The 15,205-nt window shown below is 48.8% G+C and overlaps 2 protein-coding genes across 3 annotated transcripts; one reads left to right on the plus strand and one right to left on the minus strand.

Moving 5' to 3' along the window:
* The first annotated feature begins 3,176 nt into the window (after positions 1-3,176).
* Positions 3,177-9,670, plus strand: SIK1 (salt inducible kinase 1). Of its 2 annotated transcripts, none has more exons than XM_066599449.1 (14): positions 3,177-3,278; positions 3,691-3,835; positions 3,916-4,032; positions 4,215-4,278; positions 4,390-4,551; positions 4,635-4,759; positions 5,226-5,349; positions 5,445-5,647; positions 5,732-5,854; positions 5,947-6,042; positions 6,976-7,120; positions 7,243-7,470; positions 8,703-8,871; positions 8,958-9,670. In XM_066599449.1, exons 2-14 carry the CDS (start codon positions 3,692-3,694, stop codon positions 9,133-9,135), a joined length of 1,878 nt encoding a protein of 625 aa, XP_066455546.1. In that variant the 5' UTR covers positions 3,177-3,278; position 3,691; the 3' UTR covers positions 9,136-9,670. The 2 variants fall into 2 exon arrangements, with proteins under 2 accessions (XP_066455546.1, XP_066455547.1); XM_066599450.1 differs by having other exon boundaries at positions 3,184-3,274.
* A 2,556-nt stretch (positions 9,671-12,226) lies between these two features.
* On the minus strand, positions 12,227-14,532 carry CRYAA (crystallin alpha A). The gene is made up of 3 exons (XM_066598579.1): positions 14,344-14,532; positions 13,814-13,936; positions 12,227-12,550 (listed from the first exon to the last, which is right to left on the minus strand). Exons 1-3 carry the CDS (start codon positions 14,530-14,532, stop codon positions 12,341-12,343), a joined length of 522 nt encoding a protein of 173 aa, XP_066454676.1. The 3' UTR covers positions 12,227-12,340.
* Between the last annotated feature and the right edge of the window lie 673 nt (positions 14,533-15,205).

Below are 15,205 nucleotides of genomic sequence, written 5' to 3' on the forward strand. Positions count from 1 at the left end.
GTTCTGGTCCGGTCCTGAAGGAGGCAGTCATGAGCGGTGATGGGGCACATAATCCCTTCAGACCAGAAGACAGGGGTCATGCTTTGCACCTTGTTTACCATAATAAAGACTTGACTAGGTGCTGTATCCAAATTAAGAGATTATATCCCTTCTCCATCCGTCTTTTGTCATCCAATTATCCAGAAGGCATTAAAAGTACAAAACGTAAGTCGTTGCTCCTAATTAAAGACCAGGATCTCTCTCTTACTGTCAGCAGGGTCTTGTGGGGGTGCGCAATGAGGTTACTGCCTCGGTAAGTCATGGATGAGGTCATGTGCAGGAATGGTGGTGTTCGTTACTCTGCCTATTAGTCATGGAGCTGCAGATTGTGCCCCTCTCCCCAGGGACTTGTGTCACAGGATGACGCTATGTAAACTTCCTCATATAATATTTCATCAAGCTGGGTTCGCTGGAGGTGAGTATGCCCCACGCAGGTCAGATCTCACAGAATCAATGTCTTGGTTGCACAATTCTGCACACCTTCATATGAGGCAGTAGTTGCTTAGAGCTTGGCCATGATCATATAGGACTGTTTGTTGGATGCAGATTTTGCTCAGGGCCAAGAGCTGGAGAAGGTCCTAAGGAGAACTGTGGAGAGGAAAACTCCTTTTTGTATTTCCAGTTTGAACATCATCTTACACGGTTACTGAGTTAGGGCACTTTCACACGAACGTATATCGTCCGTCGTTTTCACGGCCGGCTGATATACGCTACCATCTCAGGTGTAAAAACTCGTGAACAGGCGCAAAAATCTAACGTTTGTGCACCTGTTCAGACGCATGGACCCCGACGTATATACGCCGAGGCCACCATGCTGTTGCCCCTTCCCTCCCCCTTGCTGGCTCACCTCCTCTCTGGCTGTTTCCAATGGGAGGGGGTGGAGCAGGGGTGGAGGTAAGCTCCTGCCCCCTTCCCTTGTCTGCAGCCAGCAATGGGAGGAGGCGGGACAGGGCAGCGCTTAGCGCTGCCCCCTCCCATTGCAATCAGCCGGAGGGGAGGAGAGAAGAGGCAGTTTAGCGGTCACGCTGCTAAACTCCCTCCCACCTCCCTTCTCCGGCTGCTTTCATTGGTTCCCATAGGAGCCCATGCAGCTGCCGACATATTCCAGCCCAAAAGATAGTTCCAGGAGTGTCTTCTGGGCCCGACGTAAAAGCACCTGGCGCTATATTGGCCGGTCGGGTGCTTTTACGTCGCGGGAATACGGCCATGTGATCGAATGCATTAGAATATAATGCATCAGATCGTAGCGCATATCGTCTGACCGTGAAAACAGCGTGCCGATATACGCTTGTGTGAAAGAGCTCTTATTCTGTATAACTAGATGTGAAACTAAACGCTCGGGAGACTGCAGCCAACGGGGCATCAGGCGGGAGACAGTGTTGACCCCATACAGTCACAGCTAATCTTCATAATATGACAGCACCCCCTATTAATTATACCCAATATCATAACCTCACAACTACTGTAAGGGTGCTTTTACACGGGACAACCTGTAGGGGGCAGATGCCCAACAGGTCGTCCCAGCTATAATTGTTCCAGTGCTTTTACACAGGAGCGAGCGTCAGTCAGTGAATGGAGGCGCAGCGAGTCAGGGGTCGTTCTGGCCACCCGCCTCCATTCACAGTAAACAGGCAGTCCTTCATGAATGAACCGCTGCCTGTTTACACGGTCCGATCAGTCATTCAGCTTTTTGCATGCAGGAACTGAAGGACAAATGAGAAGCGAAATACCCGCCCAGATTCCCGCTGGATGCAGGAGTGATTTATCGGATCGTATGAAAGCGGCCTTAGACTTCCTAATTACGCTTTTTCCCAACCGTGACGCCATCTGATGCAAAGACTACAAGGTGCGCCCGCAGGTCGGGTCTTAAAATAGAAGCAATGCCGAGGAGATTTCAAGAACTCTCATCCATAGGCCCCCTGCATACGGCCGTATTTGCATTGCGGAATCCGGAGCGGGGAGTGCGCCCCCGGGTTCGGCAGCAAATACCTTCCGTATCATGCTATGGAACCGCGCTTTTTCCTGCCCACGAGCGGAAATCAATTGCGATTTTCTGCTCACAGAGGAAAAATCGCAGCATTCTCTATTTTTGTGCGGGCCTCAAGCCTTTCATCCTGCGGTCCCTCTGCAATCATCATTGCAGAAAGGTCGCGGGACCCCCGTCATCCTCGCGACGGCGCAGGTAAATCTGTACTGCGCGAAAATTCTAATTTGATTCCCGAATCGCAGTGTCTGGCAGGAAAACATCACTGGTGTGTGCGGAATGGGACACATATTTGTACGTCTCGCAATGCAAAAATCTCACGCAATTTTCACGCCAGTATGAAGGCGGCCGAATTAAAGTATGATAATGCGGTTTCTCTAACTCCCCCACAATGTGGTATTATTTACGTAGCGCTGTCACCTACAGTTCCAGTGAAAATGACTCAACTTCCATTGCAGATTAGGTTTACTCGCCAAATTTACACATTTTCAGCCGTTTGCAAAAAAAACAACAATCAAACAAGAACAAAATAAACAGTTCAGCACAAAATTCCACTTTTAATAACTACTGCGGTCTCTGAGTGGGGCTCATTCACACAACCGTAATATCGCCCTGTATTACATGCATGATGTACGCACACGTAATACGCGGTAAATGGAATCAATGAAAGTACACTGATCGTCATGGACCCTCTCACACTAGCGGTTTTATATCACGTAGGATAGTGAATTGCCCCCCACATACATATCCAGAAGTGTATATATATATATATAATGTACATAGTCTGTATAGCCCCTCATCTGTATACATTAACCCGTACAGACAGCCAGGTCCCCCATTACGTGTGCCGGGTACATAGAGGTCACCCTCTGCATGTCACGTCTAACGCTATCGCAGTTCCGCCTATAGCCGCCAGGGGTCCGCCTCCCGCTCGGTGACGTCACGCTGATACTGCGCAGGCGCACTTGGAGGAAACTGAAACCTGACGATTATGGTGCCAGCTGTTCTCTAACGTCATCGGCCGGTTACCAGGGCAGCGGAGACATCAATGTGCGCGTCAGCATTCCCCGTCGCCAGGCAACGAGGCGGAGTTCAGGAGGTGTTGACGTAAACGGGACGTCAATGAGGTGGGGTTATGGAAGTGTGGGCGGGGTTACGGACCGGAGAGACTCAGAAACACGTGATGACCGGAGAAAGAACAGAAGAGAACCGGGGAGAAGCATGAGAGTCCCTGACACCCGGAGCTGAGAGGCAGGTCAGAGACTGCGAATATCCCGACAGCTGCATGCTACACCGCAACATCCATAAATATCCCGACAGCTGCATGTTACACGCCAATATCCTGACAGCTACACCCTGACATCCACAAATATCCCGACAGCTGCATGCTACACCCCAACATCCACAAATATCGCGACAGCTGCACCCCAACATCCACATTCTAGACCCCTAAATATCCTGATATCTGCACTCCTCCAATATCACCCCGACTGCCCCCACATGTTGGCATCTACCTTCCATTCATATTACCAAACACTCTATACCCCCGATACCCTACTGACACCCCAAACACCCTCACTCTACACCCCCCAACATCCTGACACCCGCACTCTATACACCCTTCTGTATCCTTCTGACACCTCTGACTTCTCGTCTCCCTCTTGCAGGATGGTGATTCTGAGGGACGGCTGTGGCGTGGGCAGCGCCCCTCGCAGGCCCCTCCGGGTTGGTTTTTATGACATTGAAGGGACGCTCGGCAAGGGAAACTTTGCAGTGGTGAAACTGGCGCGGCACCGAGTAACCAACACGCAGGTAATGGGAGCAGGAGCTGGTGGGGGAGGGGGAGAGCCTGATGATCTGTGCCCGTCTCACCCTCCTCCTCCTCTTGTCAGGTCGCCATTAAAATCATCGATAAAACACGACTGGATCGTGCCAATCTGGAGAAGATCTATCGGGAAGTCCAGATCATGAAGCGCGTGCGCCATCCACACATTATCCGCCTGTACCAGGTAAGACTCCTGCACCCCTCGCCCATTATTACCCATCGCCCATCCCTTCCCCTTATGATCCGCCATACTGTGCCACTCACAAGATCCTCCTCTTCCTTACTGTACCCTTCTCTGACCCCCTCACTCTCCTGTACCTCCATGTGACCCTCCTCCACCGTTAATCTCCCTCTTTTATATTGCAGGTGATGGAGACCAAAGACATGATTTATATAGTCACAGAATACGCCAAAAACGGAGAGTTATTTGGTGAGTTGGTGGTGTTACCGCGGGGCAGATGTCATGTATGGGGGGCTCTGAAGCCCGATCTCTGCTCCCCCCCCCCCCCCTCCCCGTCCTGACGCTCTTGTCTCCTGGCAGATTACCTGACTGTGCGGGGACGCCTGTCCGAGGAGGAGGCCCGCACCAAGTTCCTGCAGATCCTGTCAGCCGTGGAATATTGTCACTCCCAGAACATCGTCCACCGAGACCTCAAGACGGAGAACCTGCTGCTGAGCGAGAACATGGACATCAAACTGGCTGGTGAGTGACACTGCCCAGAGAGGTGCCCACCGACACAGGGATCGGGCACTGCTGGTGGTAACACCGTATCTGTTTTTCTGCAGATTTTGGGTTTGGCAACTTCTACATGGAAGGTCGACCCCTGAATACCTGGTGTGGTAGCCCGCCATACGCTGCGCCGGAGGTGTTCCAGGGAAAGGAGTATGACGGACCTCTGCTGGATGTTTGGGTGAGGACATGTGTGTAGCAGACTCGAGGGGCATACAGGGGTGTCTTCCTTTTTAGTAATGGTTACATCGTGCCGCCATAAACTGTGACTACCACGTCCGACTATCCCCTTGGGTCATGTTCACATGGCGTGGAATTTGCGATAAATTTGCCTTGTTTGAAGAGGTGGAATCCATACCGAAAATCCGGTGCTGCGGTTCCAAAATCCGCTCCGTCGGTCAATGCCATAGCGGGTGGACGAGATTTTGAAACGGTCATCCACTTTGCCGATACTGTAAATGCCGTGGAAGATCCACCCCATGTGAAGATGGCCTTAGATTGATGACCTTGGCCACACTATGTAGTCACGGATGCGTCCGGGTCCAATGAGCTCCTGTGTAGCGTGTCACATGCAGTGGATTATCTGTGTTACATATATGTGCTGGTCACTCGCAGTGATCTCATGTGCGCTCTCTTCTTCTGTTCAGAGTTTAGGAGTCGTCCTGTATGTTTTGCTTTGCGGATCGTTTCCCTTTGATGGACCCAACCTACCGATCCTGCGACAGCGGGTGCTGGATGGCCGGTTCCGAATACCGTACTACATGTCACAAGGTGAGCTGGATGTGAGTGTTGGGGGTCCTTTGGGCTTCCTCTCCATGTTTTGGCCCCCCTTACCGGTGTTCTGACACCTGTGCTCTCGCCTTCAGACTGCGAGGCTCTGCTTCGCCGAATGCTGGTGGTGGACCCAGGAAAGCGACTGAGCATTGCACAGATAAGACAACAGCGATGGTTTCAGGGTGTAGCCCCCCAGCAGCCTCTCCTGCACAATGCCCTCCCTGCCCTCAAGCCTTGTGCGCAAGTTTTGGCCATCATGCAAAGTCTGGGCATCAACAGAGAGCGCACCCTGCAGGTGAGTAGTGATCTTGCACGTCTGCTCGGCTCCATTTAGAAGGTCCGTGTCTCAGAGCTTACGTTCTCTTCTCTGTATTTGCAGGCTCTGCAGAACGACACGTATGATCATTACGCCGCCATCTACTACCTCCTGGTAGAGAGGTTGCAGGAGTCACGTTTTGGACAGTCTCCAGCAGCAGAACACAAAGCCTCCGACTGTGTAAAGGTAAGGACATATTGGAGGGAGGAGACGAGGGTGTGCGGGATGACATGCGTCCATTGATTTCTGATTGCGGATTTCCTCTCCTCTCCCCACAGGCGCCCTCTCCGTGCTCCTCTGCTGTCTCTTCTCTCTTGGGTCAACCGCAAGCAACAGTGGCGGATTATGATTGTGAGCTCAGTGGTCCACTGCAGGTGAGAGCAAATCTACACACACACTCATGTACTTACAGATGTGTGTATGTACACAGACATGCCAAAAGTCATGGGATAGCAGTTTGTAAGTTGATTTATGAAGTGGCATTACCCCAGGTGATGACTTGAGGATGCCCACACCAGCAGAAAACCATCAGTTGCCTCTACCACACTATTAGACACAGCGCCCCCGGCTGGGCTCTAGAAGATTGAAAACCCTTGGTGTGGTCCAATTAGTCATGTTACCAATTGTTTAAGGCTGATGGTAGGTTTATTTGCGGTGCAGACCCCAGTTGCCCATGTGCCGGCTGGTTATGGTTCCATAATGGTGTGGGGTAGGTTCTCGTGGCATGGGCTGGGTCCTCTAGTTCACCTGAACATGTCATTGACCGCTACGTTTTACTACTTGGTGACAATTTGCAGCCCTTCATGGACGTCCTGTACCCCCACAGTGCTAGGATATTCCAGCCGGGTGATGTACTATGCCATTGGGTCTAAGCTGTCCAGAATTGATTTGAGGAGCATTCTGGAGACTTCCTATGAATGATGTGGTGTGCACGTTTGCCTGACATGAGTCCAATTGAGCATTTATGGGATGTGATGGAGAGCTCCATTCGCACCCGGGATCTTGCACCTACAAATACCACGGAGCTTTAGGTGGCTATCCAGATGGCATAGCTCAACATCCCTCCAGACGTCTTCCATCCACTTGTGATATTGGTGCCATGTCGAGTTGCTGCACTTCGCCAGGCTAGAGGGTATTCTGCATGATATTAGTTCCTGCCCCATGACTTCTGGCATGGCAGTGTACATATATGTATACATTAAAATGTATATTTTTATACACACACATTTATAATACTTATACTGTATATACAAACTGACATTGTGGTTATTGTGCAAAGACCTGACTCTTCTGTTATTGATTCACAGTCTCTGTTATATCTGGGGGAACCGGCCGTCTTTGGGGCTCCTTCATCAGCCCCTTGCCCTCCCCTGCCAGAGTCTTCGTTAGTTGAGGAGCCCCAGCTGTATGAGAAAATCCTGAAGAGCAGAACTCCCGGCCCAGCGGCACCAGGTAAATGCCAGCTGCTGGATTATTATGGACTGCTTGGGTTGTCCAGTTGTGGTGTGTGCGGTCATTGAGATATATAATATATATTATATAATTAATTTATTTACATTTTTTTTCCCTCGCAGATCTTCTGGTTTCCTCCACGTCGTCCCCATGTAACCGTCTGGGGAGTTGTCTACGTCCATCCAGCTTTCCTCCACTGTTGGAGTCCGATAACCCGCGCTCCACGGCGCCCCTCAGTGCTCAGTCAGCTACTCCCGTCCTACAGCATCAGGGAATGCCGTCCTCCAACTGTTTTCTGCCTGTTACTTTCCAGGAGGGACGGCGAGCGTCTGACACCTACCTGACACAAGGTCAGTCATTACCATGTGATGAAGCTCGTTGTATGGTTGTTCAGGACCGACTGTGCGCATGCGTGATGGACGTGTCCATGTATGCGGAATAGTTACTTTATTAGAGACACCGGCCCTTCCACAATTGGAGGCCAACTATATGGAAAGTAGACACATAGACCAGAAGTGGAGTATAAAATAAAATACGTGTTTCTATGGATCCTTTTTGGTGTGAATCTGCATTAGGCGTCCTTCTAAGGGTGTGTGGGTCCGAAAATTTTTGAGAAAAGGAAAAAAAAAAATTGGACAGCACAAAAAGGCCACCTTCACACTGGCAGGAAAATTGTGAGATTTGTGCATTGCGAGACGCACTGATATGAAGCCCTTTCTTTTGAATGGGTTAATTCACATCAGCAATGTTCTCCTGAATGGCACCGAGCTGCGATGCAGGAAATATATCGCAGCATTCCTATGTTTCTGCGATATCGCCTATTGCTTTCAATTAGTGTGTGTGTGTGTGTGTGTGTGTGTGTGTGTGTGTGTGTGTGTGTGTGAGACGAGCGCGACGAGCGCGGTGGGGGATTCCGTTCATCCCCATAGTAATGCCAGGCTAAACGTTTCACATGAAACCACAGCCCGCTATCGCCCTCGTCGGTGTGAAGGAGCCCAGACTATGAGATTATCTGGGATGTCTACACACCACATGTCCTAATAGAAAATAGACGAGAATCGGCCATGCAGTGACTCCTCCCTACACACAGACTAATGGTCACTGTGAAAAACGTCCACGTCTGATTTCCACAGACCCATAATAGCCATACATGGATAACGCACAGACCGAAAATATGTTTATGTGAATTGGACATTAGAGTGGGGAAAGTAAGCGATCTGAGCAACTTCCGATGAGGCCTTGTCATCGGTGCTAGACTAGTCGGGGCCAGGAGTTCAGACGGCCAACCTCGCGGGGTTTTCTTGTTTAACAATGTCAAAAATATGCTGAGAATCGCGTGAGTGAGGAAAACATCTAGTGAGAGGATATCCTGTGGACGTAAACAGCTTATCAAGAGGACACGCCGCAATGAACTGCTGTGGTTTGAAGGTCAAAGGAAGTCAACACGCTACTAAATGGGGGTCTCTACTAAAGTGGCAATTCCGTGTGTGTTATGTATGTATGTATGTATGTATGTAATATGTTTTCATGTTAACATCTCCTGTGTCTCTGCTGGGTGGTAACTCTTCATATTTTTGTCCAGGAGCCAGTGCCCTTCGTCAGCTGCGGAGGTCTGTTCGAGTGCGAGGTCTCCTGTGCCTCAGTAAGCTGCGTCATCGAGGGCTCTCCGTCCGTAGGGGGCGCTCTGCTGATAGTACTTCTGGTACTGGAGACTCCCCGGGTTTACTGCTGGATGTTCTGCAGCAGCAGAGGTGAGGCAGCGCCCCTGAACGCTGGTCTGGTTCTTGCGGCCTCTGTCCGGGCCTCGTGTCTCATGACTGTGTTTCTCTTCCTGCAGGTTGCTACAGCTTTCTCTCTCCATTCCCACCACGTCCCCCGCAGATCCTCCATCTTCACCGCTCCCCGATAATCCTGCAGATTGTTACTTGGAGCCCACATTTCTGACAGAAGCCCAGGTGTGGCCCCTGGCACCTATGACCTGTAGTGTGGACTGCGGATCCCCTGCTGTGCAATGAACGATGGGGGGAGTAGTAGAAATAGTTGAACTTTTTTTTTTACCTCGTACCTGCTCCTTGGCAGAGGGCCTTGCAATATATCAAATGCACAGAAGGGGTCGCTCTGTTCCTGGAGTGGGTCCATGCAGCACTGACTGGGATGAAGCAATAACCAGAAGCACAGAACAAATTGGTTATTTTTCTTTCTGTCTAAAGTAATTATTTTGACTTTGTATGGCGATATCTGGACGCCATGACACCGGTGATGTGCGCTGGAGCTACAATACGTGGATCTTAGAAAGCTGCTAATTCACCAGATGAATCCTGTTCTATGTTCCCCAAGTCTCCTCAGCGACCGTCAGATGTACCCCTCACCCATCGTGTCTGCCCCCTACAGCTGCCTCTCCTCTGTTCCCCTCACCCACCCCTGACCTCGTCCTCCGGTGAGGGTCTATGTGTTGAGTATTTTCCTGCACAGTTGCGGGACTGAAGGACACTAACGGGTCAATGACTCATTTCTACTGATACGAGTAAATAAATTATTTTTCATACATGATGGGAGTGATTGTTGTCTTGTAAAGAAAAGAAAAATGCTGCAAAATCGCCATGAGTGTTTTGTAGGCGCTAAAGACGCTACCCGTGGGATGCCGCTTGCCGTGAAAACCCCCGGGGTTGCCAGATATTTCTTTCTGTAAAGCCAAGTCCATAAATTGTCTGTTTGCAAAAATGCAACAGCCAAACGAAAAAAAAAATATTTGGAATCCCGTCTGAAAGTTCAATTTACTAAATTTATTTATCAAGCATGGAGAACGCCATCAGAAAAAAGAGCGCAAAGCCAGAATATTTTATTTATTTATTTTTAAATGGTCCTCTCCAAGAAAAAAAAAAGTAATAAAAAGTTAACAAAAAGTCATATGTATCCCAAAATGGTGCTAATAGAAACTACAGGTCATCCCGTCTTCACCCCACCCCCTCCCTTCACACACACAAATCACACTTGTGTTGGCTCTTTTACCATTTTGTAGCACTGCAAAAGTTTTTAGGTGTTTTCCAACAAATTGGCCCCTTATATTGTACATTAAATGGCACAAATTGAAAAATCGGAGTTGCCCCGCACTAAAAGAAGCCCTCAGTTGTCTCGAATGAAGAATAAAGAAGTTATAATTTTTAAAAGGTGTTTAGAAGAAATAAAAACTGGAAAAATGGCTTAGGAGTGAAAGTGTTAAATCCAGAGATTCCGAAACCTGCCCTGAGGTAGTTCTGTTCACACAGCTGAGGGTTTGTGACCATGTAGGAAGGTTGTGCCGCTGTGTTTAGCTGACAGAGGTTGCCTGTTCACCATGTTGATGGGTGCTGGTTAGAGATGAGCGAGCATACTCTATAAGGCAAACTACTCGAGCGAGTAGTGCCTTATTCGAGCACTGCCCGCTCGTCTCTAAAGATTCGGCTGCCGGCGCGGGTGACAGGTGAGTTGCGGCGGTGAGCAGGGGAAAGTGAGGGGGAGAGAGAGATCTCCCCTCCGTTCCTCCCTGCTCTCCTCCGCCGCTCCATGACTGCCGCCGGCACCCGAATCTTTAGAGACGAGCGGGCAGTACTCGAATAAGGCACTACTCGCTCGAGTAGTTTTCCTTTAGCGGGTATGCTGGCTCATCTCTAGTGCCGGATCATTGGAAAAAGGGCAGCGTTGCTTAAATGTTAACCCTTAGGCAGGCGTATTTGTGTACGCAAAAGTTGCATGCGAAATATGCAGAGAATATAGCCAATTGATTTCAATGGATTCATTACGCACATATTTGTTTTTCTGCGGTCGCGCCAAAAAACCCCGCAACATGCTTTACTTTCCTGTGCATTTGTGCACCAAAGACCCTATAGAAGTCAATGGGGATGTGCAAATGTGTGCAAAATACGCTAGATGTGCGCAGGAAAAAGAACACGTCTGGAACTCATTAAACTAGTTAGCCATTTCACTAGATGCATTTTTTTTTGTTTTGTCGCGTGCAAATATACGCCTTTGTGATACTGGCCTTAGCTGGTGCCATTAACCCTTTCCAATCCACTGTCTGACGTCTGAAGACATTCTTATTGAAGGATATACAGCTCCGATGTCGAAAGACGTCCGGCAGGGTATTCTTACTGTATATTACTAGCCGCTCTGTTGTCGGGGGCCTCTTCAGCATGTCCCATACCGCAGTACTGGCTCTAGCCAGCAGATGGTGCCATTGTATAATGGGAGAAAGAGAAAGTCCCCTAGGAAACTTTCAATCCAAAATTGGATTGCAAAGGGTTAATGCTTACGATGACTGACACCAGCATCTTAAAACGGTACTGTATCCAGGTGCAGCCTGGCCATTGGCAGTAAATATTGAGCATTTCTAGCAGCAGCGAGTGCCCATGTACTAGTACCCTGAGGCTATATTCACACAGGGCGGTATTTGCTGCTGGTTGTCCACAGCGGTCCCGCACCGCAAAATCCACCTAAAATGGTGTGGATTTTAACATGGATTTAAAGGGAATTCCCCCCCCCCCCCTTCCTCATTAGAAGAGGTGGAAACTGCACCCAAAATCCGGTACTATAGATATGCCATATATTATAATTCGCACCACGGTTTTTACATGGCTTTTGTGCAGATTTTCTCCGCAGCATGTGGACAAGATTCTGAAAATCGTAGCCACTTTGCTGCTACTGTAAATCCCGTGGAGGGTCCGCCTCGTGTGAACATAGCCTTAAGGTGCTTCCCAAAAGGTATATTCGCTCTGGGCTTTCTGTAGCAGAAAATTCACAGTGGCCGAATCCGCACCAAAATGGTGCATATTTTGCTGCGAGTTTCAACTTTTGCCTTTCAAAGGTTGAAGTCCGCAGAATTTAGAATCTGCAGCTTATTTCAAATATGTTGCGGATTCTGGGTGAAAATTTTCTGCTTCATGTGGGAATGGTTTATCCTGTCCCCGTGGCCCGTGCTGTAAAAGCTGCCGATTTGCTGGAGCATTTACGTCTTGTGCGAAGGAACCCCAAATGTAATGCAGACAACTGCAATTGTAGTTACGAGAAAAACCGCGCCAGCAGTTACATGACATCATGAGACACAGACACCAAGCGGCTGATATCAGGAAATCTTTATTGCTGGTTTGGCCCTGCAGTCTGTACACAGAAGAGCAGAGGCTTGGGGTAGACATTAGGGTGGGGTGTAAGGAAAGGATCGCAGGTGAGGACCGGAAGGTGGCTGGTTTAGGAGGAGGGAGCTGAGGTGGGCTTCTCCTCACGGGATACGGGGATGGGTCTCTCGCTGTGGCTTGAATCCAGGTTGGAAGACAGTTTGGGACCAGAGAAGGTCAAGATGCCGTCGGCAGAGAGGGAGCAGCTAATTGAGGACTGGTCCACGCTTGATGGGAGGCGATAACGGCGATGGAACTCGCGGGAGATGTATCCGTGATCGTCCTGAACAGAGAGAACGTGTCGGTTACACATATATAACCTACACCAGTGAATGAATCCCATCCCACCAATGTCATGTCACACCAGCAACTGCTCAATATGCAACAGTACAACATTTCATGAATGAATAGAAGATACATGAGATATACAGTAAAATGTTGATGCATTCAGGCTACATTGACTATCACTGGGGGAGGTTGTGATAGCTCTCCTGCCTTGTGTTTAGTTCTATTCTGCCCAGATTCTTGTCACTGTCCGTGCTTGTGAGATATGTTAGAGTGTAAGCTCTTGGTGATAGTGCTTCTTGCCACGTATATAATGTGCTGGCTCCACATTGTAAGTGGAATACCAGCCTCAATTTACACTGGTTCCGTTCAACTATCCATCCGAGGCTTTACCCTTAGGGCACAATATCATCCATCCACTCATCCTTGTGAGTCTATGCCCTAATGGCACACCAGTTATCTATCACTACATCCATTCAAACATGGCTCTGCTCTAAGTACCCATCAGTCATCCATTCATCATTCCATCCATATAGTCGTGGCTCTGCACTGATGATATGTCACCCATCCATCCACCTGAGGCCCTGATGGCACATCAGTCATCAATCTATCCAAGGCTTTAACCTGATAATACAACAGTCATCTATTCATCACCCCAACCATCCATGGCTCTGCCTTGAGGAAATGTCACCCATCCACTAGAGAATCTGTCCGGAGTACACATCAGTTATCTATCCACCCATCCATCCAAGGCTTTGCACTGATGTCACATCAGTCATCCATCTGACACTCTGCCCTAAGGACACATCAATCAACCATCCATCACTCCATTAGTGCATCCATCTCTAGCTCAGCCCTGAGTACATATTAGTCATCCATCCATCACTCCATCCATACATACAAGACTCTGTCCTTAGGACACAACAGTCATTCATTCACTCATCCACATGAGTCTATGCCCTGATGGCACATCAGTTATCCATCTATCACTCCGTCCATTCATACGACTCTGCCCTAAGTACCCATCAGTCATCCATTCATCATTGCATCCATACATTCATGGCTCTGCCCTGAGGACACATCACCCATCCATCCGAGGCTCTTCCCTGAGGACACATCAGTCATCCATCATTTCATGGATCCATACATAGCTCTGCCCTGAGGACACATCACCCATTCACCACTCCAACCATCCACCTGAGGTTTTAGCCTGAGAAGACATCATCCATCCATGATTCTGTCCTTAGGAAATATTACTCACCTGTCTTTCATTGTGTTTTCCATGGATCTCCACAAACTCATCCAAAAGTTTCACCGTCAGATCCTCAGGAGAAAAATGCTTCACGTCCAAGTTAATCATAAAACGCTCGCGGTCTGAGCGCACCTGTAATAAGAGACAAATAGGTTAGTATAGCTTATCCACCAGGCTACTCGCTGCCATACCAGGAACTAAAGCCAGACATTATATATATCCATCTAGAATGAATGTGATGAATACGTGAGATGAGTTCCTGTTATTATATAGAACATTAGTGACCTCTAATACAAAGGACAGATAACCATTAGGCCCAATCTCCACAACAAGAAGCAAAAAACTTAACGGGCAAATGAAGACTATAGGAAAGACTATGGTGGAGTCTGTGAGGGCATTGCGGGAGTTTAATTTTGTAACATCCCCACATTGGGGAGCATTGCCCTACATGAGCCTCCACCCATAATGGTTCTACTAGTAGTAGGATGTGTGCATCCCAGGGACCACACTTTAGGCTATTCTTGACTGTTCGCCCTCACCTCAGAGATGCCAGAATCCATATAACCCCTGAAGAGGCTCTGCCTGTAGTAAGGGCTGATGGTGGAGGAGAAGAAGGGGTACAGGTCATAATCAAACATCCCTTCTCCGAACATCTGGTCAAAGAGGCGATTGGGATAGAAAGGGCCCAGGGCACGCTTGAACCAGGGGTGCTGAATAGTGATGTCCATGGTTGAGACGTGAAGCCAGACACAGACCTATGTACCACAATGTACAGCCACCCTCTTATATACCAGAAAAGGGGAGGCGGATCACACATTCACAGGGGGAGGGATTCCACAGAGCCCTCCAGAGAGACATGACTTCATCCACATTTAACGGTCAGCAAATTTCTCTGTCTGACCTGGGGCACAGTGTCTGCCTGGCCAGCTTCTCCTGTGCCAGCAAAATCCCTAAACTACTGAATGGGGATCACAATGGCCAGGTCACAGGAATATGAAGAAGACAGTGAAAAAGTAGTCATAACTATCCTTATCTATCATAGAGGAACTAGAAGATGGGAAGTGAGCTCGTCATTACATGATGGGGAACCAAGATCTTGTAGATATAGTTACATCGTGAATAACCCAGATGAGATCTCACAGATACGGGATGAGGAACCCAGATGAGATCTCACAGATACAGGATGAGGAACCCAGATGAGATCTCACAGATACAGGATGAGGAACCCAGATGAGATCTCACAGATACAGGATGAGGAACCCAGATGAGATCTCACAGATACAGGATGAGGAACCCAGATGAGATCTCACAGATACAGGATGAGGAACCCAGATGAGATCCCACAGATACAGGATGAGGAACCCAGATAAGATCTCACAGATACAGGATGAGGAACACAGA

This window comes from Eleutherodactylus coqui, chromosome 4 (genome assembly GCF_035609145.1).
Source record: "Eleutherodactylus coqui strain aEleCoq1 chromosome 4, aEleCoq1.hap1, whole genome shotgun sequence".
NCBI lineage: Eukaryota > Metazoa > Chordata > Amphibia > Anura > Eleutherodactylidae > Eleutherodactylus > Eleutherodactylus coqui.

Excerpts from the sequence above, each read along its gene's own strand:
- SIK1 (XM_066599449.1), top strand. The coding sequence starts at position 3,692 with ATGGTGATTCTGAGGGACGGCTGTGGCGTGGGCAGCGCCCCTCGCAGG. Across the intron at positions 5,648-5,731 it reads ACAGAGAGCGCACCCTGCAG|GCTCTGCAGAACGACACGTA; the intron begins GTGAGTAGTGAT and ends CTGTATTTGCAG. Across the intron at positions 8,872-8,957 it reads GATGTTCTGCAGCAGCAGAG|GTTGCTACAGCTTTCTCTCT; the intron begins GTGAGGCAGCGC and ends CTCTTCCTGCAG.
- CRYAA (XM_066598579.1), bottom strand. The coding sequence starts at position 14,532 with ATGGACATCACTATTCAGCACCCCTGGTTCAAGCGTGCCCTGGGCCCT. Across the intron at positions 13,937-14,343 it reads TGGATTCTGGCATCTCTGAG|GTGCGCTCAGACCGCGAGCG; the intron begins GTGAGGGCGAAC and ends CTCTTATTACAG. Across the intron at positions 12,551-13,813 it reads GAAAACACAATGAAAGACAG|GACGATCACGGATACATCTC; the intron begins GTGAGTAATATT and ends CTCTCTGTTCAG.